This window comes from Elaeis guineensis, chromosome 5, assembly GCF_000442705.2.
Source record: "Elaeis guineensis isolate ETL-2024a chromosome 5, EG11, whole genome shotgun sequence".
Lineage (NCBI taxonomy): Eukaryota > Viridiplantae > Streptophyta > Magnoliopsida > Arecales > Arecaceae > Elaeis > Elaeis guineensis.
In genome coordinates, this window is record NC_025997.2 from 122,873,920 (window position 1) to 122,898,150 (window position 24,231).

General features: G+C 34.0%; 1 protein-coding gene across 1 annotated transcript; it reads left to right on the forward strand.

Annotated features, from left to right (window-relative positions):
* Positions 1-21,694: 21,694 nt before the first annotated feature.
* Positions 21,695-22,569, forward strand: LOC105046037 (uncharacterized). The gene has a single exon (XM_010924519.3). It carries the CDS (start codon positions 21,783-21,785, stop codon positions 22,395-22,397), a length of 615 nt encoding a protein of 204 aa, XP_010922821.1. The 5' UTR covers positions 21,695-21,782; the 3' UTR covers positions 22,398-22,569.
* Positions 22,570-24,231: the final 1,662 nt, after the last annotated feature.

Below are 24,231 nucleotides of genomic sequence, written 5' to 3' on the forward strand. Positions count from 1 at the left end.
ATGTGAAAATAAGGATGTAGAAAAGCCTTAAGGAAAGTAGTAGTAGAGGCACTAACTTGGCAACGATGATGTCATCCACATAAACAATGATTGCAATGAACATGCAACTCTTACTAAAGGTAAAGAGGAAGTGATCGGCATATGATTATTGAAATCATACTTAGTGAAAAAGGTTGAGCAAATTTCTCAAACTGATTATAAAAAACTTATTGAAGACTATAGAGTGATTTTTGTAGTTTACAAACATGAGTCTCCCCCTTGTGTACAAGGCTAGGAGGTGGTTTGATATAGACTTCCTCATAGAGTTGCTCTTTCTTTTTAAAAGTAATAGCAAGAAAGGAGAGAACTACGACCAATTTGGTTAGCGACCATTGCAAATGTCTCATGATAAAGGCATTTAACCCCATTAAGAATTGATATACCTTCTCCGCATTGCATTCATTTTGTAGTTCCTTGAAACAACCACACGTGGAAGGTGGTATCTTGGGGTAGGAGGCTGACTTGCTCCAAATTTTCTTCTGAGTCATTAAGTAGGCTCCCACAAAAGGCAGCCTCAAAAGATTGTACTTATTGTATGGTGACCTTCCTTTGTAAATGATAAATTTTAGGACCATTCTCTTGAGAAGAAAGATCTTTAATACCTACTTGCACTCTTGAACTGTCTCAAATAGGCAATACTTTCAGCAAAATTTCTATTGCGGCCCTCAGCCCAGTAATCCAATTCGCTCCAGCAAATACGCATGGTTCAGTGGTCAAACGAGAACATTGAGTAACTAGGGCAAAATCATATGGTTGCATCATTCCCATGCATTGATAGTAGAGTTAGGTGTAACTAATTTAAGGAGAGACCCATCCACAAACCATAATCTTTTTTGCTCCAACGACAGCAATAATTGCACATGTCCAAGTACTATAATTATCTCCAACAAGAACTTGTGGAGTCAATAGTCCCTTGACTATCAGTATGATTGAAATAATAAGAAACAATTGAAGTTAAATTCTATACCATTATCATTGTTCTATTGGAGGCAATTTATTTCGACTTGCTCGATAGCGGGCAAGAAGATATGCTATAGATTAAAATGGAGAGAAGTTGGATTGTTAGATATCCCCTTCCAATATCTTGAGAAAATTGGTTGGGAAGAATAAGTTGATCTTATCTATTTATATCTCCATCAAAATATATAATCTGAAAGAATACAAACCCTATAGTTTCTGAAACAACTAGAGATACAAGTCCATGATCATAGGAAGTGTTGGGGGAAATATTGTACGGACCGATGATATAAAGAAGCCCATGGCCCAGGATATCCAAACCTGGCAAGCCTGCTTACTAAGGCCTCAACGATCCTAAGTCTGCGATAATCACTGTCACTCTATTGACAACTAGACTGCGACGTTCGTTCAATCAGCATCAAGAGCTGATAAAGACTCACCGACTGTTGCTCGATAACTCTTACATATGACCGCTGATATCTCCTCAATGGCCAACTCCTGTAGGCTAAGTTGACGAATCGATAGCACACCCAAATGGCCAGCTCAATCTAATCGGAAGATGGTTGTCAGCCGATCACACTCGGTCGATCGATCTCCCCTTGTCGAATGGGTCCCTAGTTCCTGACTTCCTCATCTAAAAGCAGCATAGAAAAATCGACCAATCCTCGGCTCATTGACATCAGTTAGCACGTCAATTCAACATTCAACGCCAGCCAGACGACAACTGCCGTGAAATTGATAAGGCAACCACAATCGTCGTATCCCAAAAATCTCGAACGATAGTCCTGCCACTACACACAAATTGTGCTCCAGCCGAACGGGATCGTACTAACTAGCCTGCCAACCAAAGCAACTGCCTCTGTCTATAAAAGAAGGCCCAAAAGAGATTTTAAAAAAGGTACGCCATTACTCTACTTCTCACACTCCTCCATCTGTTGAATGAGAATTCTGACTTGAGCATCGGAGGATCCCCGTCGAAGCAACCTCCGATCAGGATTTTTTTGCAGGTCGCATTCTAGGAGACCCCACCTCATCATCCTCTCCAGTGTCTCAATATCTCATGAAATCTCGCACTAACAGATTGGCGCTAGAGGAAGGAGCCAGATCTGTTTACGGAAAGGAGCAAATGCTCTACGAGAGAAGCTTTATCGCACTACTCCAGCGCCTATGAAATCTCGATCATCTACCTCCAAATCGATCAAATGGTCCAATGATCCACTGACTGGCTGACGCTGATCAAATCTGATCATCTCCAAACTGACCAACATCCTTCAAACTATCCTAATCCGACTCGGATTCGAGGGGCTGACAATCCAAATGATCCTCAATTTCTAAATTATTTTATTCTTTTATTTATATTTTAAAATTTAAATTTTAAAGCAGGCTCCAAATACGAAAGGAGATCACGTAAAAAAGAAAGATCCAAGCAAGAAAGAATATCATGACATTTAAATAAGAAATAAAATTATAAAAATCTCTGCTATAACAAAGCTTACATTTTCTCCTCTATATTTTTGACTTCTTAATAGGATCCAGAAAAGATGGCAACAGAAGTGACAGCATAGGAGAAAAAAAAGGAATACCCATGTGTCTGATCTCGAACGATATCGAGGTTGCCGACTAGCGATCCTACACTTTCGCATGCATGACTCATCGATAATCGGAGTTCCCCATGATATGAATAAAATAAGGATCGGAGAGGCGATTGGACTAATCAATGGTTGAGACAAAGTAAAAATACAAGATGGATGGGAACAAGCTACCATGCGAGAGTTCTGGAAACCAAAGAACATACACCATCTCTCAACATGAAATCTCCTCTCTCCACTCCTCATCTGTTGTCAGAATTCTGACTTGAGCATCGGAGGATTTCTGCCAGAGCCTCCTCCAATCGGAGACTTTTTTTGTAGGTTCCACCGTCATCACCGACCTACCGTTGTCGTCCAACTCCAGTTGATCCGATCTTGAGATAAAATTCTACATCAACAAGAAGAAATATAGAATATGTATAATCATAGAAGTCTATAATAAAAAATCTCATAATTATAGATAGCACAACTATAAGAATGAATCCCAATAATTATCCATGATTGTAGAGAATAAAATCCAAAAATGGATCCTGATAATTATGAGGAGATGAAAGCACATGTGCTTGACTAGGTTGGCTAATGAAGTTATGAAAAAGTAATAATGTAATTGTAGAGAACATGATTATAAAAATGAAAATGGATCTCAATGATTATGAAAAGATAAGAGTCCTAATTACTTTAACATAACTAGTAGCATACCATGAGTCACATGAAAATTTTATTTTGATCACATTTTATCTGAAAATGTCTTGTCTTTAGAAAAACAAAGAGGTATTTGTAAATTTTATGTGAAAGTTCTTATCTTTTTTGTTGTTTTCCAACTCTTTAAATACATGATGTACAAAATAGAATATGGTTCAAGGATAACAAAGATAATAATATAAGCTGATTGCAAGGTGATTCCCTCAACTTTTTAATAGAAACAGTTTGAGATATCAGCAGGAGAAGACTTCATCCAAGATGTCCCCTCAAGTTGGAGCATGTAGATCACAAATGCACAATCTGTGTAAAAGAAGAAGAAAATGGTCATGACCTAATGCTCTGGTGAAGACATCAGCAAGCTATAGAGTAGTTGAGACATGATCAATTGAGATATCCTTAGCCATGAGATGATCATGAATGAAATGGCAATCCACTTCAATGTGTTTGGTGCATACATAGAAGATGGGGTTTGCAGCAATGTGAATGGCCGCTTGATTATCACAAAATAGAGTTATGGGCCGATGATGAATGATAGTGAGATCTTTGAGTAAGGCACGAAGCCAAAGTAACTCACAAGTTGCTGCTGCCATGGACCAATATTCAGCTTCGATATAAGAGCGAAAAACTACGGATTGCTTTTTAGTCTTCCAAGAGAGAGGATAGTGACCAAGCATGGTAAAATATCCGGTAGTGGAGCAGCGGATCATGGGGCAACTAGCCCAATCAGAGTCACAGTATGCTTGTAAAGATAAGGTACTAGTAGATGAGAGAGATTCTTTATTCGGAAAAGGCTTTCAAATAGCACAAAACATGCATAGCGGCATTTAAATGAGCTTGACAAGGATCTTACATAAATTGGCTAAGGATATGAACAGAGTATGTGATGTCTGGACGTGTAATGGTGAGATAGATGAGACGTCTAACATGACGTCAGTACTGGCTTGGATCAGGAACCGAAGGACCAGAGTCAGTTGACAACCAAAGTTGTTGTTTCATCAAAAAAGGAGCAGGTTTGGCACCCAACAAACCTGACTCAAATAGAATATCCAATGTTTATTTACATTGACATAAGAAAATACCGCTAGGAGATCGAGCAACTTTGATGCTGAGGAAGTATTTGGGAAAGCCAAGGTCTTTAATATGAAAGTAGATATGCAGGAAATCCTTGACAGCTTGGCAATGGGAGGTGCTATTACCAACAACGATTAAGTCATCAACATAAACTAGAACTACAGTGAAAGACCTCCAAAATAAGATATGAATAATGAAGAATCCACCTTAGATTGTCGAAATCCAAACTCCAATAAAGCACTAGAGAGTTTGTGAAACCATTAGCGCGATGCCTATTTTAAACCATATAGAGATTTACGAAGATGGCAAAATCTGTTATCGCCAGGTTTTGTGTACCCCGACGGCGGACGCATATACACCTCTTCGTAAAGATCACCAGGAAGAAAAGTATTGTGAACATCTAATTGGTAGAGTTTTCAATATTTAATGGCAACAATAATAATCAAACAACAGATTGTGGTGATCTTAGCAATAGAGGAGAAGGTTTCGGTATAGTCCAAGCCTTCAACTTGTGTATAACTCTTGGCCACCAAGCAAGTTTTGTAGCACTCAATGTTGCTATCAGTCCTGTACTTGATTTTATAAACTCATTTGCAACTCACGAATTTTTTTCCTGGAGGAAGAGGCTCAAGAGTCCATGTATCTTTATTCTCAAAAGCCAATATCTCCTGAGCCATAGCGTGGCACCACCGAGGATCTTTGGATGCCTAAGAATAGGTCTAGAGCTCATCATGACTAGTGATGGTCGCTAAAAACACTACTAGAATTTAGGTTTCTAGCAATAAAAATTTTGATCATAAATTTTTCTACTTTCATCAGTAAAAATTTTTAATAATCATGAATATTTCATCACTAGGTGGTCAGTAAAAGTACCGTGGCTAAAAATTTTAATGATCAAAATATAAAATCATCAGAAAAAACTATTAATTGAATGATGAAATATAAATGGTCATTAAACATAAATATTAGTGATGATTATATTTGTAGCAAAAGATTAAAAAATGACTATTAAAGATTTAAAAATGATAATTTGATTAAAAAAATTAATGATCAATAAAAATGATACAATAAGATGACAAATTTTTATTGGTCACAATAAAATGATACAATTAACAATGGAACAAAAATGGCCATTAAAAGCAAGCATTTGTGGCAATTTTTTTCTATGGCAAAAGATTTAAATTTTTTTATAAATAATCTATTAAAATAAAATTTATTTATTTTATAAATAATGATTATGTTATCTCTATCTATATAGAATATAAGTCTCTATAAAGGATCGAACTTAAAACCTATTGAATATTTATCTACTACTTAATCATTATGACAATATTATCTTCTAATATGAAGTTATAACTTATTATACTTATTAAAAAATTTTTATGTTATACATATTTTTATTTCAAATATATTATGACATATTTTATTTGTTGCTAATTAATTTTTGATAATAATTTAATCATCTTCTTTTTCTAAAGTCCTTTAAAAGTAGATAATTTATGATTCTTTTTATTTATACTATAATTAATAAGTAATGGTATTTAATATAGAATATTTTTTAATACTTTATATTATATATTTTATTTAAGTTAGATTGATGATCTAAATTCTTAGTTTAATCGATCTCCATGAAAATTTTTAGTAGTTACATTTTAAACTATTACCTGATTTTTGTATGTTACTTCTAATATTGATGGTACATGTCATAGTAAAAATTATTTTTCTCTAATTGTTAAATTATTTTAACTTATATAACTTATTTATTAAATAAATCAAATCAAATTAAGTTAAAAATAAATATTTGATCCATCAAAAAATTTTAGTTAAATATAAAATATATAATTAATTTAATTAAATTGAATCTTGATAGGGCGCATGAATTTCTATAGTTTAATATATTTAAAAAATCTATTAAGTTTCTAATCAAAATCATGTCATATTAGATATATCTTATCATTTTCTAATTTTACTCCAATTCTCATAATGATTGATTTTATTTTACAGTATACTAAGTATAAAGTCAAAGTCCACATCTTATTTTAGTGATTAATATATGCATCATTCAAATATTATTATAATTAATATTTTTATTGATGATATCGTTATTTCATCATACTATGTAAGATTTTAGTAATAACATAATAATTGATTCTAAAGACATAGTTTTTTAATCACCACTCCATAGTTTTGTCATTAATATTATATACCCATAGTGACTATTTTAATAAAAAAATATGCTTTAGTGATGAATCATAAAATCATCATTAATATATTAATCAATATTTATTTTAATAATCATTTTATCAGTTCATCATTAAACAACATATACATATAGTGACCATTTTAAAATATCATCATTAAAGATATAAGTTTTAATAATGAATTATAAAATTATTACTAGTGATTTGACCAACATCAATATTGATATCAAAATTATGGCAACATAATGTATTGTCACTAAAAATATAGACTTTTAATGACTACTCTATAAATTTTGTTATTAAAAATATATACCTACGGTCACCATTTCAAAATATCATCACTATAGAGATAAATTTAAGTTGTCTCTTTAGTGATGAATTATAAAATTATCATTAATGAGTTTATCAAAATTAATTTTAGTGTTAAAATTATTTTTCACTATAAAAAAATTTATTTAATGATGGATTATTTATGACAAATTAAAAAATAGTCACAAAAGATATATATTTCATGATGAAATCTCATTTCGTCATTAAAGATATTAATCAAAATGATTTGTTATGATCAATTTTTATTATCATCACCAAATATGAGGCTTCAGTGACTAGATTTATATTTTGCTACTAAAAGTTCATCAATAAAAGACTAAATTCTTATAGTGAAAGACATAATATAAGGGAGTAAAACGATCATAAGATATAGTGGTGGAAAGAGATTGAACAGTATCGAAGGAGGCAGAGTAGGATGAGCCTAAAATAGACTTTATTGATTTAGGCAACTGGCAGTCAAAATCTTTAAAGTATCGAGGTAGGTGACAAGCCCTTTGAGATCGGCATTCTGGCACCGTTGAAGCAGGGAGTGAGACTTCAAGTGGAGGTTGACTTGGTGGTATTGGTGAAGCAGAAAGTGAAATTTCAGCTAGAGGATGAGGCATGGTAGCAATGGGTAGATTGTCATCCAAGCATGGAAAGAAAATAAAAAAACTATCATCGCAATCATGAGTTGACGCAGTAGTGAGAAATGAAAAGTTATCTTCATAAAAGACTACATCACAAGATACAAAAATATTTTTGGTGGTAAGATCATAAACTTTATAACCTTTTTGATCTTAAGAATAGCTAAGAAATACACAAGGAGAAGAACGTGGACTAAACTTGCTACGGTTTTTAGAAGTATTCTAGGCATAACAAAGGCATCCGAAAACTTTGAAATGAAAGTATGAAGGTGGTTTGGAGAACAAAGCTTCATAAGGGGTTTTACCTTGTAACAGTGGTGTAGGCATATAGTTAACCAAAAAAGCAGCAGTAAGAATGCACTCGCCCCAAAATCAAATTGATAGTCTAGCTTGAAAACGAAGAGCACGAGCCACCTCAAGAAGATGGTGACGTTTTTGTTCGACCATGCCATTCTATTGTGGAGTATAAACACAAGAGGTTTGATGTAAAATCTCATGCTGATAAAAAAAAAATTCACAGATTGTGAGGTGAACTCACTCTCATTATCACTCCTAACTAGCTTGATCACACGATCAAACTGTGCTTTCACCATAGCATAGAAATAAGTAAAAAAATGATAAGTCTTTGATTTATGCTTCAGAAGATAAACCCAAATGGCATGAGTACAATTGTCCACAATAGTTAAAAAATATAATGCACCGATATGGGCAGGAGTCTGAAATGGCCCCCAAACATCACAATGTATTAAGTCAAAAACAAACTGAGATTTATTTATGCTTAGAGGGAACACATGACAAGTTTGCTTAGCATGATGACATGTGTCACAATATATATTTGAATTATTAGAAATCGAGAGAGATAAATTTGAAATTTTTGGTAAACGGTTGAAGGAAATGTGAGCTAAGCACCGGTGCCAAAGTTGAACCTCTTCAACACTAGTATAAGCAACTGCCTTATGAATCCGTAGCTGCCTAAAGTAATAAATCCCATCTTGGAGCTCACCCACTCCAATCGGCCTCCTCATAACAAGGTCCTCCAAGACACGGAAGGTAGGAAAAAAAAAATAGCAGTGCAATTTAGATCTCGAGTGAGTTTACTAATGGAAAGTAAATTACATATAAAGGATGGGATATAAAAAATATTTTTTAATGGAAGGTGAGGTGCAAGATAAGTATGGCTAATGCTATGAACAGAAAAGTTTGAACCATCTGGTATTTTAATAGGTAATGGTGTGACACAGGATTAAGGATTGGAAAGAATATGGGCATTACATGTCATATGATCAAAAGCTCCACTATCTAATACCCATTCAAAAGGATCTTTGGAAAAAAATATGGTCTTACCAGCAAAATTGGCTAAAGGAGTTGAGGTGCCCTTCCCTTGATTGGCTAAATTACTTGTCGAGTGCTAAATTTGGGGTGCTTCATTGCTCTAGAACGTCGCCCAAGATTGGATAATGAAATTTGAGAGAAGGGTGAAACATTGGAGAAGAACTTCACCTTCCCTTATACAGTTGCAAGATCAAGATAGTCTAAAGGTGGAGATCCCCAGCGTGGTGGGGCTCTGATACCAGTCTTGCATGAAGTCTTCTCCCGCTGAGGTCTCGAACTATTTCTATTAAAAAGTTGAGAGAATCAACCGGTAATCATCATATATTGTTATCTTTGTTATCCTTGAACCATATTCTACTTTGTACATCGTGTATTTAAAGAGACGAAATACAACAAAAAAGATAAGAACTTTCACATAAAATCTATACAATACATTAAAGGGCAACCTAGTGGCCACCCTCCAGCCCCCCACCCCATGCCACATGTCGAGCTCAGGACTCTCCTAATGGTTTTTTTTTTGTTTTTTTGGTAAACCCCAATGGTTTTTTTTTCCTCCATTTTTTTTCTTTGAACACCTCCAAGTCCTCTTGAACCTTCTCAATCTCTCACAGACACCCTCCTTTTGCCTGCTCTCCTCGCTACCATCTCCCATCAGTCTGTGCCATCGCCTTTCTCCCCATCATCGTCGGTGTCGAGCTTCTAGCTTCAATCTCGCTTAAGTGCTTTCTTTCCCACACATCTTTCAGAAAGATGCTGATCTCTTCTCTGCTCTTCTCACCGTCGGTCTCCACCGTCGCCTTCCTCTCCATCATCATCGACGTCGGCCTTCTTCTCTGATCTCCCTTGGGTGCTTTTCTTCCCATAGGTCTCGAGAAAAGAGAAGGAAATGAAAAAAAGAAAGAGAAAAAAAAATAACACAAAACCCCAGCCATCATCTTGGCTTCCCTATTCGACTGCTCCAAGCCTCCCACCTGATTGGGACTCTTGAGGATGGAAAAAAGAAAAAAAAAAACACAAAAGCCCAGCCATCATCTTGGCTTCCCTATTCAGCCACTTCGAGCCCCCCACCCGATTGGGACTCTTGAGGATGGAAACAAAAAAATAAACACAAAACGCTAGCCATGATCTTGGCTTCCCTGTTCGGTTGCTCCAAGCCTCCCACCCGGTTGGCATTCTTGAGGATGGGGAAAAAATCTAGTGCCAAACCCCAGCCATTGTCTTGGCTTTCATATTCGGCCACTTCAAGCCTCCCACCCGGTTGAGACTCTTAAGGATTAAGCTTATTCTATATTAATTTACAAGTAAAATAAATGATTTTATTTCAAATAGATCTGTTATATTCAGAAATATCTAAAAAAATTAAGGACAAAGGTATCATATTTTTGGATTGGGAAAAAAAAGCTATGGTTGTATTCCTTTATACCATAGATAGGAGTTGATTGCACAAGGGGTTCTTGAAATTCTAAGCAATTCTGTGGTTCATTGTTTGGTTGTCCTCCACTTTGTTGGCAGAGGTGCTGCTGCCTCTATTTTTTTTTTTGGTGGAGTGGTGGGGGTTGGGGAGGATAAAAGTAAGGAGCAAGTAGCTGGATTTTTTTTTTGGTATAGGCGAGTGATCACATGATTCTAGTGTAAGTGCACCCTAACATATCATAGTACAAAATATCCTGCAGGGCCTGTGGGCACTTCTGGCCGTATCGCCAAGTTCAGTCTCTGAAGTAGCTGGATTTAAACAAAGATACAGTAGTATGACATTACAACCCTTACTTTAAAAAAAACCACATGCTTGTTCTCTGGATGTTTTTTTTTTCATTTTTTGCAATACCCAATGTTTGAATAAAATTTGTAGTCATATTCACATAAATCAAAAAAAAAAAAAACAAATCAAAAAAATCATCCATGAAAAATAAGATTTTCATTTACCGCAAGCAAAATGTGGTAAATCTGAATAGAAGAAAGAATCGTAGAAAAAAAATTGATATACAAATTTGAGATTCAATACAGCATAACGAAGTTATTAACTATACTCAATAGGTAAGACTATGAATCTCATTGTCTTTTTTTTATTATTAATTTTTTATTATATTTCAAGAATATGTTACTATTTCTATAGCTTTGGTTGGTAGAAAAATAAATTTTAAATCTATGCGGGAAAAGGTCTTGCCTTTTATGTTTTTCTACATTTTCTTTGTTTTCATTGATTTTTTCTTTTTTTTTTATGTTTTTCATTTACAGGAGTTTCAATCAGATAGAAGGTTCGAAGCTGTCGAACAAAGAAGTTTAGATCTATCTCAATTGGAGGGGAGGCTTGGGGCAGTCGATGTAACTCTCTCTCCCCTTTTCAATAAAATTTATTGAAATCTATTATATTTTTATAGATTATTTTTTTATTATTATTTGATAATTTAAAAAAGTTATTATTATCTTGATGTTAATTTGATTTTCAAGTTTGAACAACTTGAAGATAATTAAATGATGATTAAAAAAATTATTAGTATAAATTTAATTTAAAACTTATAGGTTTTCCTACTATCTCAATAGATTTTTTAGCAATAAAAATAATATTTATGGTATAGATATATTTTTTTGTTAGAAAAAAAAGTGGGTTATAGCTGTCTCTTTTTTAGATAATTTTGTAATTTCAAATCCATCTATTAAGTAGATATCTTTAAGAAGATATTCATTATATTTTGCCCCATATTAGTTTATTAATAAATAAAAATATAAAATTTTTAATTTTTATTTTATTAAAATTTATTTTATTAAATTATATTATATTATATTATTTATTATTGGAGTAAGTTAATTAAGTAATTTTTTATATTTTTATATAATTTTATTAATTTAGTTATGTTTGCTCATATCACTTAACTATGGAATATTTGATCATTTAGATGATTTTTTTATTATATTTAGCCTTTTAAGTTAATTAAAATAAATTTTTAAGATAAAATAAAAATATTATTCTAAAAAACATGATACGTATGATGTTATGCGGGTTTAAGAAAAATAGATATCAAATTTTAGAATTTTTGTTAAGATATTTTTAGTGATTTTAGCTTCATAGCACCAACTATGGGCATTCATTATATAAATATTTTAAAATATATTTTTAATTAGTTATTTAATTTTTTTATAAATATTTAATTTTTTTAATTATAATTATATTTATAGATATTGTTAAAATTTCATCAAAAAAAATTTAAAAAAAATAATCAAGAAATTAGGATTGTTTAAATCAATATACGAACTTGAGATTCAATATAATATAACGAAATTATCGACCACACTCAGAAGGTAAGACTATGAATCTTATTATTTTTTTTTGTTATTAATTTTTTATACATTTTAAGAATATGTTATTATTTTTATAGTTTTTGGTTTGTAGTAAAATGAATTTTAAATCAATGTGGGAAAAGATTTTTGCCTTTTATTTTTTTCATTTTTCTTTTATTTTCATGGATTTTTCATATATTTTTTCTTATTTTTTTTTTACTTTTCTCATTCATAAGAGTTTCAATCGGGTGGAAGACATGGAGCAGCTGAACAGAAAAGTTTAGATCCATCTCAATCAGATGGGAGGCTTAGAGTGATCGAGATAACTCTCTATCCTCCTTCTAATGAAATTTACTAAAATATGTTATTTTTATAAATTATTTTTTTGCTGCTATTTGGTAGTTTAAAAAATTTATTATTATCTTGATACTAATGTAAGTTAGAATTTTAAATCAAAAATGAAGTTTTAGATAAGAATGATGCTTAATATCTTATACAAGATGTATGTAGCTATTTGTTGTGTCACTATTAAGTACCAACTACTTTGCATTGAATGATTGTATAATTTTAGAGAGTAGAAATATGATGAAGATAATTTCTATTACTATTATATTTTATTATTTTTTAAACATCATTTAAATAGAGCCTGCTGCATAACGTGGATTACTTGCTAGTTTACATGGTATTAGAGCCCCACCATGGTGGAGATCTCCACCTTTAGACCATCTTGATCCTGCATCTGTACAAGGGAAGGCGAAGTTCTTCTCCAACATGTCACCCTTCTCCCAAAATTTGTTGTCCAGTCTTGGACGACATTCCAGAGCAATGAAGCACCCCAAATTCGGCACTTGGCAAGTTGCAGTCTCATCGTGCATCAAGAGCATACTTAGTCCGGCACCTCTCCCTGTCTTGCACGAACAACACCTGCAACTTGCCGAGCATCGAATCTAAGGTGCTTTGTTGCTCTGGAATGTCGCCCAAGACTGGACAACTAAATTTGAGAGAAGGATGAAATGCTGTAGAAGAATTTTGCCTTCCCTTGTACAGTTACAGGATCAAAATGGTCTAAAGGTGGAGATCCCTACCAGAGTGGTGCTCTAATACCATGTAAATTTTATGTGAAAGTTTTTATCTTTTTTGTTGTATTCCATCTCTTTAAATACATGATGTACAAAATAGAATATTGTTCAAAGATAATAATATAAGCTGATTACAAGCTGATTCCCTCAACTTCTTAACAAAAATAGTTCGAGATCTCAATGGAAGAAGACTTCGTCCAAGAGTTTTATATATAGATAAATAAATAATAAAATAAAAGATTTGAATCCATACTACCATTAGATATATAGCTCTCTTTTGTGAATAGCAATGCCCTTGAGCACATCCCATTGTTCCAGCTAGCAAGGCTTCTATAGTAACAAAATTTCTTTGACCTCCCATGTGGCCATGGCTGACATTTCTTTCTCAGCCCTTGTCCTATTGCTTTCTATTATGAAGAAGTGATTCCTTTCCTCCTAGGCAAGCTATGGATAATATTTCACAAGTAAATATGGTAAATAATAATCTAATAGAAATAGAATACCAAGCAACCAAGAGAATGGAAACATCAAACTTGGATGTATAAAATCCTTCAAGAAAGAAAAAAATCATGGGGCACCAAGCAGAAATCCACTAATCAATGATATGAAGAGTACAAGAGGTTCACAACAATAAGATAATACAAAAGTATAAGCAAATCTCTACAAGACAAACATCAATAAGCTTCCAACTTACAAAGTTTGTAGATATACTCCCAAAGAGTGAAATCTCCAATTTTTCGGAAGCATCAAACACTTTTATAGATGAGATGAATAAAGAGAATCAAACCCTTATGTCTGGAACTTTCATCCAAGAAGAACCTTGCATGAGAAACCCTTATTGTGTATAGAAAATCAAAACCTCATCTCTTCTCTATCTTTTCTCTTTTTCTTCTCTTTTCTTCTTATATAGGCTACCACTTAAAAATATATGCCCTATTAATAAGGCCATGCCCAACATCTATTAGTATGGTATGGGTGACTCTAGTCCAAAATATCAGTAGTAAGCCTAATACTTTCAACCCATTAGTCAATGTTAGCATGATCTCTTACCTCAATCTTAGCAACCACGGCTGACATTTCATGCTTAGCACTTGCCCGTTGCCTTCAAGCTTCTAGTTGGTATTAGCTTGATTTCTAACATTAATCTTAGCAACCGCTTCAACTCATGAGCAATCTTACATGCCAATTATTTATTGATAGACCTATCAAACGAATTAAAGGCATTTTGGGTGGGGGGGGCACGTGGGTTTTGAAATTAGAATAGGAATGAGAATGAGTGACTCCCATTCTAACTATTTGATTAGAAAGAATTTTATTACCATTCCAATTTTGAAAGAAATAAGAATATCTTAATCCTCCAAAATCTATTCTAGGCTCTCTTTTAGTATTCAAATTTTATTCCAATTATGATTCTAATTCTAGTCATGAATGAAACGTGTCAGGGAACATGACTATTCTGATTCCAATTTCGTTCATGAGCCAAAGCACCCTAAAAGTAGAAGATGTTTAAAATGGGAATAAGGTTGTATACTAATTAGGCCAAGAATAATGGCTGAACCAAAGATTTAAGTATGCTTGAGAGGTGAGGAAGGTTGTTTAGTTTATAGACGATCCTATGGTTTTCTATGACACGAGAAGGAACGAATTTGCATCATCAAGACAGTTTTGCCTTGATCCCAAAAACGTTCTAGTCACAATGTTAATCTATCTAAATCTTCACTAATTCTAATGGGTTTTGACTAGGATTTGGAGAATCATCTGGCTCATTTCATGCATTGTAAGATGGGCAAATTCGCCATCAAATGTCTTGGGCTTGCTTTGAGACATTGGAAAATTGCATAAAGAGATGATAGGCTGCCAGTGCTTTACTGGATTCCACACAAAGCCAGCAGGTAGATGGGATGTAACTTTTCATTATTTTTGGCACCAAAATGGTTGTTAAATGAATTGATTCTCCAAGTGCTCTTCTTGAATGGAATGGCATTAAGGAGATCAATGGTGGCGTTTTGAACTTTGTTGCTTGCAATGTGCTTTGTAAACCAATCATTCAAGGACGTCTTTATATTATAAATATATCTTGGTACTTATATGCTCTGTTTCCTCATCTCATGGAGATTGCCCTTAATCAAGATGTTACTGTTGAATCGGTTGGTCATAGCTGATGGTTCATTCCAATGGAAGATTTCATGCATTCAGGAATATCGGCCTTGAATTGTTCGTGGACTTGCATGAATTTTTTTCTCCTCTTTAGCCCTTCATTACTTTCTCGGACAAGATCTGTTGATGGTCTTCTACTGACGCTCTCTTAACTTTGGTGAATTTTTTGGTCGTTGGTTTCGATCGCATCCGGAAATCTGGTGGTCCTCTCAAGATCAAAATCTTCTAAATCGGTGTTTGTGGACAACATATAATCTTTCGCAACAGAATTGGCTTGGCCCTCGTCTTGTGTTCTTTGCATTACTTCTAAAGAATGGTTTTTTTTTTTTAGTATATGATGGCAATTACATCATTTTAATGTGAGTACAATTTAAAAGATCAGAAAATAAAATATCCTGCACAATTCATAGGTAGACATCACTTTGTCTGCTAGCTTCAATCTCTAATGTGCTTGATAATAAATGATGCAATTCAATCTGTCGCACTGTTTCTCTTCTGAAAGACGTGACAAACAGACACCGTGATAGAATGATGAAGAGAATTTCAGAGGTCACGGAGGGGTAAATGAGCTTTCAAGTGCCTCACCTCGTCTTGGATCTAGTCAACAACAGTGGCATGATCTTCGTCTATGAAAATTCTCAAAGAAAGACATCTTATCATTGGCTTTTTGCTAAATTTTTGCAATTTTTTCTAAACAAATGAGGATTCCTCTGATCTCAATTTACCACTCTTTGGTTGGCCACATTCCCTTTTATTACGGCATTGGATGATTATGAATTAAATAAAGCTTCCAAGAAGGCTTGCGTTTTCTGAATATTGATGCTCTGATGAAGAATCTGAAAATAGAGGAACGAGCATATCTTTAATAAAAAAATTGAGTTTTACTTTCTTATCCGTATCGAAATCAGAGAATATTGGCTTTAAGGAGGCATTTAATATGGGATGATCCATCTAAAATATAGATAGAAATAATAAGATTTGCACTATGATGATTCTATGTGATGGTGATTTCAAATAACCCTCACTCCTCAAATTACAGTCCAATGTAGTGATGGAAAATCTGTTCTTGAAGACGGAAATCGAACATCACTCCATCACGATAATCTTATATTAAAATATATTAATCAAAATACCCTCATGATTGAAAACTTTCAGGAAGAGGAAATCATTTTTCATTTACGCGATATTTTTTCCGCATGCATAGGGTGAGTAGTTGAAACATTTTCTCCGTATGAAAGAGAAGAAACGCATATGAGTACCCGAGGCATTGTCTCCACGGAAGAAAAAAATTTTCTTCCTTCTCTCGCTAATTAAAAAGAAAAAAAATCTATTTGATTTTCTTCCAAAATTTTTTCTACTTCAATCCTCAATCCCAACTCCTAAACAAGTTATTAAGAGTATTTTTGGTATTATATAGTCGGTGACCTTGAATTTTCATAGCATACTAAACAACTAGCTTATACATATCCAAAGATCTTTAATCACTATACTATGATAAATCAAATATAGTGATCTGAGATCATTAGAGATTAGATCATCTCAAGATTTAGATCATCAGTGATCTTAGATCACTGTGATGATTCAAATTGAGCTACCAAACGCCCCCAAATGGTTTCCATTTCCTCACCCAAGTACTCAGCAGCTTTATTTCTATACGAACTTGGCAGCTAACTTCAGATGAGGCAACAATTGGGCTGAAACATCCGGCCTATGCCTAGATTTGTCATTGGACAAGATTTTTGGCCCAAGATTTGACATGTAATTCATTGGATGCCTTTCAACGGTTAACTCAGAATGTTCATTTGTGCGACACAAATCCAGCCCAAAATTGCTCAAATCCTGCTTAATGGTCATGTCATGCCAAGAAAATTCATCACTTCGTTACTGAAGAAGAAATCTCGTCATTTGTTCCGGTGCTCCACTTGTCAACGAAAATGATACCTTGATGTAGTAAAGGCCAACCGAGTGCTTTAAAATATGTTAACACGTTTGAGACTGGACGTGGACATCTTCTTCTTATTTGCTGCTTTGCTGAAGCCAAGAAAACTCTCTCATTGACCATCAGGTACGAATCGGGAAAGATTGGGATGTCAGCAAGAATTGGTGACTACAATTTGAAATGACACCAGTGAATTAGTAGCCTTTGATCATCTCAGAGGTGGAACCAGTTGCCAATTGGAAGAGCTTTTTTGGGCCAAACCGGAGAGAAGTCCATAAAAGTGGCTCGTCTCTAACCAGGAAAGGTAAAGGTCCATCAACGAGGTAGCCAGTCGGTTTCACAGCCATATCTTGAGGGTCATTATGGAGGATTAATAAAACGAAATTGTTTTCTATTAAAATTATGTTAGTTCGTGACATTAATAAAATGTGCAGGATGAAATGTTAAAATCAAAGTCCAATACTATATTTGCGCAAGCTGAAAGATATAACTTGATGAGTGTGAAAATGCTTTCCTTAGTGAAAGATGCAGTTGGCCAATCATGGCTTTTATTGGTGAAGAGTACTCTAAGTGTATCTTGAATAGTTAATATATCAAATATCTTAGGTTTTCTAGGTCGCATTCAGGCTTCTCTTCAAGAAGAGAAGATTCAGTATAATACGAAAGGAAGTGGTGAAAACAACCAATAACCACCATAAAAGTGTCATCCAGTGAAAAATATCACAATGACTTCGTGCCAATATGGTGAAAGCACCATTAACATATATTATTTGATGAAAGTGACAAGAAATTAGGGCGACAATGTTTAGCTTATTGACAATATAGCACATCTTTATGTGTTGGCTTAATTGCTGGCGAGACCATGAGGAGACCAAGTGCGAGCAAGCATAAACACTCAATAAAAAGGAGCCACAAAAGAAAGCCATGAGACCTAAATTTCTTGGACATGGTCATTAATTATGAGAACTTTGAATTGTTCAAAAGGAATAACATCACAATATACATTCTAACTTTGAATTGTAATTAGAAAAAGTAAATTACAATGACCTCCTAAAGTTTGAGGTAATTATAGTTTCCATCTAACGTTTTGAAAATATACATTCTACTACTTGATTTTTACTATATACATGACATATAACCCTCCCTGAATATCTTTCTGTTAGATAAACTAATGGTCTTACTAATATTTTTACTATCTAATTTATTTGAGTTTAAAATATTTTTTATTTTTTATTTTGATCAATTTTTTTATTTTTAAAATTTGAACTTTTATATTTGATTGGAGAGTTATATATATATATATATATATATATATATATATATATATATATATATATATATTTCTGAAATATTGGATGGGATCATCTAATTATTTTTTATAGAAACTATTTGCCATCTTAGGCTAGCTTAGCTAAATATGAGATCTAGGCATTCTCACATGCTTATAGATGGCCATGTGCACAATATATAAATTAAAATAAATAAATAAATAATTAATTAATTAATAACGTTTTATTAATTGAAAGTGAGAAAAAAAAAAGGGAAAAAATTTGAGAAAAATAATTCGAACCTAAAACATCAGGGATAAAAAGTGGAGATTCAAATCATTAAACTAACTAAAATTTTTTACTTTATAAAAATTCAAAAATATATATATATATATATAATTTTTTAAATAATATTTATATATTTTTAAGAATACAATGGGTATTGAATCAAAATTTGAAGGTTTAATTGAATCCTCGATACAAAAGGTGGCTCTGCTCCTGCTTATGTGATGGGAGCTGGTTGGATTGGGTGAAGACTTCGTGATAAGTTTTAATTAATTTATCAGTTGCGTAGGCTATGGTTGGATTCGGGATATATTAAAACTAATTTATGATTTTTCATCCGTTGGCTTGCTTTTGCAGGTACAAATACAATCCCCTTCCTCCGGATCTCCACATCATCACGACCTGTACACCCCAAAAATGGAATACGTGTCATGTATCACTCCCCGCCATCAGCTGATCGGCTCCCACAAGCAATAAAGTCCGCAGCCCACGCGGGTGGGAACCGGTTGCTTGCGGACAGATGGGTAGAATATATCAAACCGACCAGTCAACAGCGACAGCAAACCCAACCAGGCTACTACTATGCAGGTATCCCATAATTCTCGTTTCCTTGCCCAAGCCTCCAAGATCTCGTCACCCACCAAATTCAGAAATTTAGTTGCCATTTTCCATCACTTTTTCTTTTTTTCAAATAAAATAAAAATATTTTATTTGAAATATATAAATATGATGATGGTAAAAAAGATGATAATTATGATGGAGACAATAATAATAGTGATGTACAAATTATGTATAGCGGTGATTATTAGTGTGGTAGAGATTGTAACGAAGTTTGTAGTGATGGAAGTATCGAGAAATAATGGAAACGCTAATTATATCAGTGGTAGTGATAATGGTGTTGTTTATAATTGTAGTAACAGCAATGGTGATATAAACAATGATGATAATAGTGTTGGCAACTGATGGGGGGTGTAGTGATAACGATGGTGATGGCTTCTGATTGTGTCTTTTGTACAAAAGAATGATGATCTGCTTTTGCAACATCAATTGTTAGGTTGTCTCACACTATTTCCAAAGCAGACACAGCTCTCAAAGAACCCCCAATATCTTCCATCTCTTTGCCTATATAGCTCTCAAAGTGGCTATTATGCTGTTCAACAGTTGATATCATGAAAGAAGATCAATCATTTTTTCGTATGAAAAATACAATCCAAATCCGATAGTATTAGAGAAAATGGCAATAATATATAGCAACGAAGGTGGAGATAATGGCAATGGTGAAGGTAAAAATATATATTTTTTTAATTTTTAAAACTAATGAAAGTAAGATTTCTCACTTCTAAAGAAGTAATAAAAATATTTTTTTAAATAAAAATAACAACATCAGATATATTTCTTATCTGGACTCCTATTGAACATATTTTTTATTTTGATTTCTATCAGGATGGCATTGCTTAACTCTTTAATCCGATTAACTTGATTCAACCAATTATATATCGGATTAGCTTATGTGTTTAATAAAATGATTAGTTTTAGATCTGAATTTTTGATCTATTTAATAGATAAGTTGGGTTTAGATTGACAAATTTTTGATTTGTTCTATATCTAATCCGATCCGATCCAATCTGAACAGATTGACATCCTTTAATTATAATTTTATATTTAAAAAATAAAAATAAAAAATAAAACGGAAGCTAATTAGCTTTCTAATACAATATTGCTTTTAGTCAAGCGTGCTTCTCCGTGTCCAGCTCCATGTTCCAATAAATAATACCAATTTGCTTTCTATCCCTTTAAAAAGAGCTTTGTGATTTTTTTTTTGGTATAGAAATAGAGAGTTCAAAGGGGGTAATCCGGTGCAACTATTTTTCATGGGCGTGATCATAGAATTCTAATTTTTACTAGAAAATGTTCAATTCAAAATCGAGTTTGGATGAATGGATGGATTCTTTTCCACCGTATGGATGAACCTAATGAATGAGTACATCATCGAGGATCAAATGCCACTTCTAAATCTCATATCTAGATTGTCAAAATATATTCTCTCCCGGTCATTCACGTCCAGGCAAAAGAGCTTTGTGATTAAAATCCTGCTCTTTACTGGTTTAAATGGGAAAAACTCGTAACCATAAATTCGAGACCCACGACAGCACGACCTTCAACCGCTCTACTCCTTCGCGAACCCACCCACGATCACATTTATGTCTTCCACCTACCAACGGTTCCCGTCCTTGAGATCGATAATTGAATTTGATCGTAGGAGGCCATGGGCAACAATTTGTTATTCCATGTATGGAGATCATTTATTTCACTTGGTATCGTCTCTGTTTTAATGGAACCTCCACGATAATTCTTGCATGTACGTGAAATCAGTAAATCTCGTACTAGATTATCTGATGGTACTTTGTCAGTATGCACTAACATAATAAATATATCCAAGGACAATATAAATGTGTATAAAAAATTAGTATAAGTATGTATAATGAATATAAGTGTATGCAAATTTCTGTATAAATATATAATAAATTAAAAATTTAATGCTAATGATTAAGAAATTGCGTGTTAAATCCGCTCAAAGGTTACTTTCTTTTTTTTTTTTTTTTTAACCCACGGGTCATGTGGTGATGAGTTAACAGCACAAAATTGTAAGGTGTAAAAGGTTGCGGGATGTCATAATCAAGTGAGATTCCACCATATAAACAAATACTCTCTCTAGATTAATAGAATTTAATTACATGTTACCATCGACGTGCCGGCGTTTTAGGTTTTAAGGACCTGTCTCCTCGGCCCTTAGAAACAAATATTTTCTTTTCTTCAATGCATATTATAAACTTTTCCGTAAGGCCTTTATAAGTCCATGGGCGCTCCGTAAATAAACTCCCCCTCCCGGCTCTCTCTGCTCTCTGAATTCTCTCTCTCTCCGCACCCATCATGAAGGAATCTGGAGACTCCACCTCCACCCACCGCCGCAGCCGCCGTCGCCGTCGCCTCCTCTTCTGCGGCGGCTGCCTCCTCCTCCTCATCGTCCTCGGCGTCGTCGTCCTCGTACTCTACCTCACCCTCATCAAGCCTCGCAATCTCACCACCAAGCTCGTCTCCACCCGCGTCGCCGGCGTCTCCCCCCGCATCACCTTGCCCGCCGTCCGCATCGAGATCAACCTCACCCTCGACCTCGACGTCCTCGTCCACAACCCCAACCGCGCCGCCTTCGACTACAGGGAGGGCCACACCATCCTCCGATACCGCGGGACACAGGTCGGCGACGCCGACGTGGCACCCGGCCGAGTGCCGCAGCGGGGCGACGGTCACTTGCTGCTCACGCTCCGGGTGGAGGGCGACCGGATCGCTGCGGATCTCGGGAGCTTGATCGCGGACTTGGCCGCCGGCGAGTTGGCGTTCGACTCATCGACGAGGATCCCCGGTCGGCTCATCTTCCTGGGGTTCATCAAGCACCACGCGGTGGTGGAGTCAGAGTGCCGCGTGGTCATTGGGATCCCGAACCTGAAGGTGAAGAGCCAGGAGTGCAGCCACGTGACCAAGTTGTGATCACCGGCCGGTGCCGGAACTCAATATATCTCTCAACTCTTGGGCACTGCCATATCTAGACAGAGATTCGTCTATTTGACACTTCTATGCGCACGTGTAGATTACACGTGTCCTTCATGTAGGGTACTATGGTTTCGATTTTTGTTTCATAAGGGAACTCATTATAGTCTTATATATTCCTATTTCGGAGAAGGAAGAGGATATTGATTGGGCCTTTTTAGTTCAGTTTAGTTGTAGGAAACAAGAACCTAAATAAAGTTTTTGAGTCCCCTTTGGCTTTGAATGATGATGAGAATCCCAAGTATTTCCTCAAAAAAGCAAAAAAGAAAACTTTGTTACCGAGTTATAATTGTTAGTTTGTTATGGAGTTATAATTGTCTTGCTCTTTTAGATAGAAATTATGCGCTCACAAATTATGTTTGAGAATTTTGTAGAGTTTATGTTTTTTTATAGGAATTTAAAAAAAGATTGATTATTTGGTTTTTAACTGGATGATCCATGTTTAGCTTTTCGGACTATTCTGCCCGTCTTCACGATCATGGTTATAGCTGTTGATGACATAAGGATAGAGGCATAGGAGTATTAGAAATTTCAGAATAAATAATTTAACATAATGTGATATTTTTTAAAAAAGAGATTTTTCTCCAAAAATTTGTATTATTTTACCTTGACTTGCAGTAAACATGGAACAACAAAATTGAATACAAGATTTTTGTGGAAGATTAATTGGATTGCAATTTGAAATTTGAAAAACATATATAACCACTTGATTCTAATCTCTAGTAAAATCGTGCTGATGGTGAATATGTTTTTTTCATTTCTTTCTCCACTCTTTTTAGATGAAGTAAAACATTCCATTGTTCCTTTCTTAATGTTATGATGAAATCAGTTATTTAATTAGTTCTTTATTTGTTTATATTTTTGAGAAAAAAATTATTATGTGTTTAGTTTGCAATTGGAATTAGAATCGAAATGGCCATATCCTTTCATGTATTTGGTTTATGGCTAAAATCAAAATCATAATTGGAATAAAATTTGAATATCATAGATTTTGGAGGATTGAAGAAGTCCATTGCTGTTAGAATTGAAATAGGAATATCATTACTCCTAACCAAATGGTTAGAATAGGAATCATGTCATTCTCATTCCTGTTCAAGAATCTAACTCCTCTCAACCAAACATGTCCTTGATTCTTTATTGCATAACAACACTTACTAGTTTAATACTCAGTCCATTGAAACATTTTATACAAGCAAATTTTTAAAAAATTTTGTGGTCACACCAATCATTCATTAGCTATTATTTTTCCACTATTAACTTTTCTTTATAGCAAGATCTGCCATTCACGAGACATATTGAGCACAAGCAGTTCTCCAATTGTTTGTTGGCAGCATGTATTTTTTTTTTATCACCAAAAAAAAAAGAAAGGGTTGTAACCAGTGCTTTTTTTTTCTTATTTAAAAAAAATAAAAAATAATGATAAATAGGATTGAAAATAGATTGAATATGGATCGGATACCAGCATATCCATATCCATATTTATTTTATCTAACGAATACATATATGAATACGGATATTATTTAAATATAAAAATTTATATCTATATTTATTTTAAACGGATACGGATACAATTTAAATAGTGAAAGGATAGATATAATGACGAATATAACTTAGATAGTTAAACTTTATGATTACAAAGTCAAAGATGATAAATCAAGCCAATAACATATGTAGATGGTTGCATATTTTTCTTAAAAATTAATAAGTGTCATATAAAATTATACAGGATTATATATAGATTTGGATATTCGGATACGGATCGAATAGTTGTCTA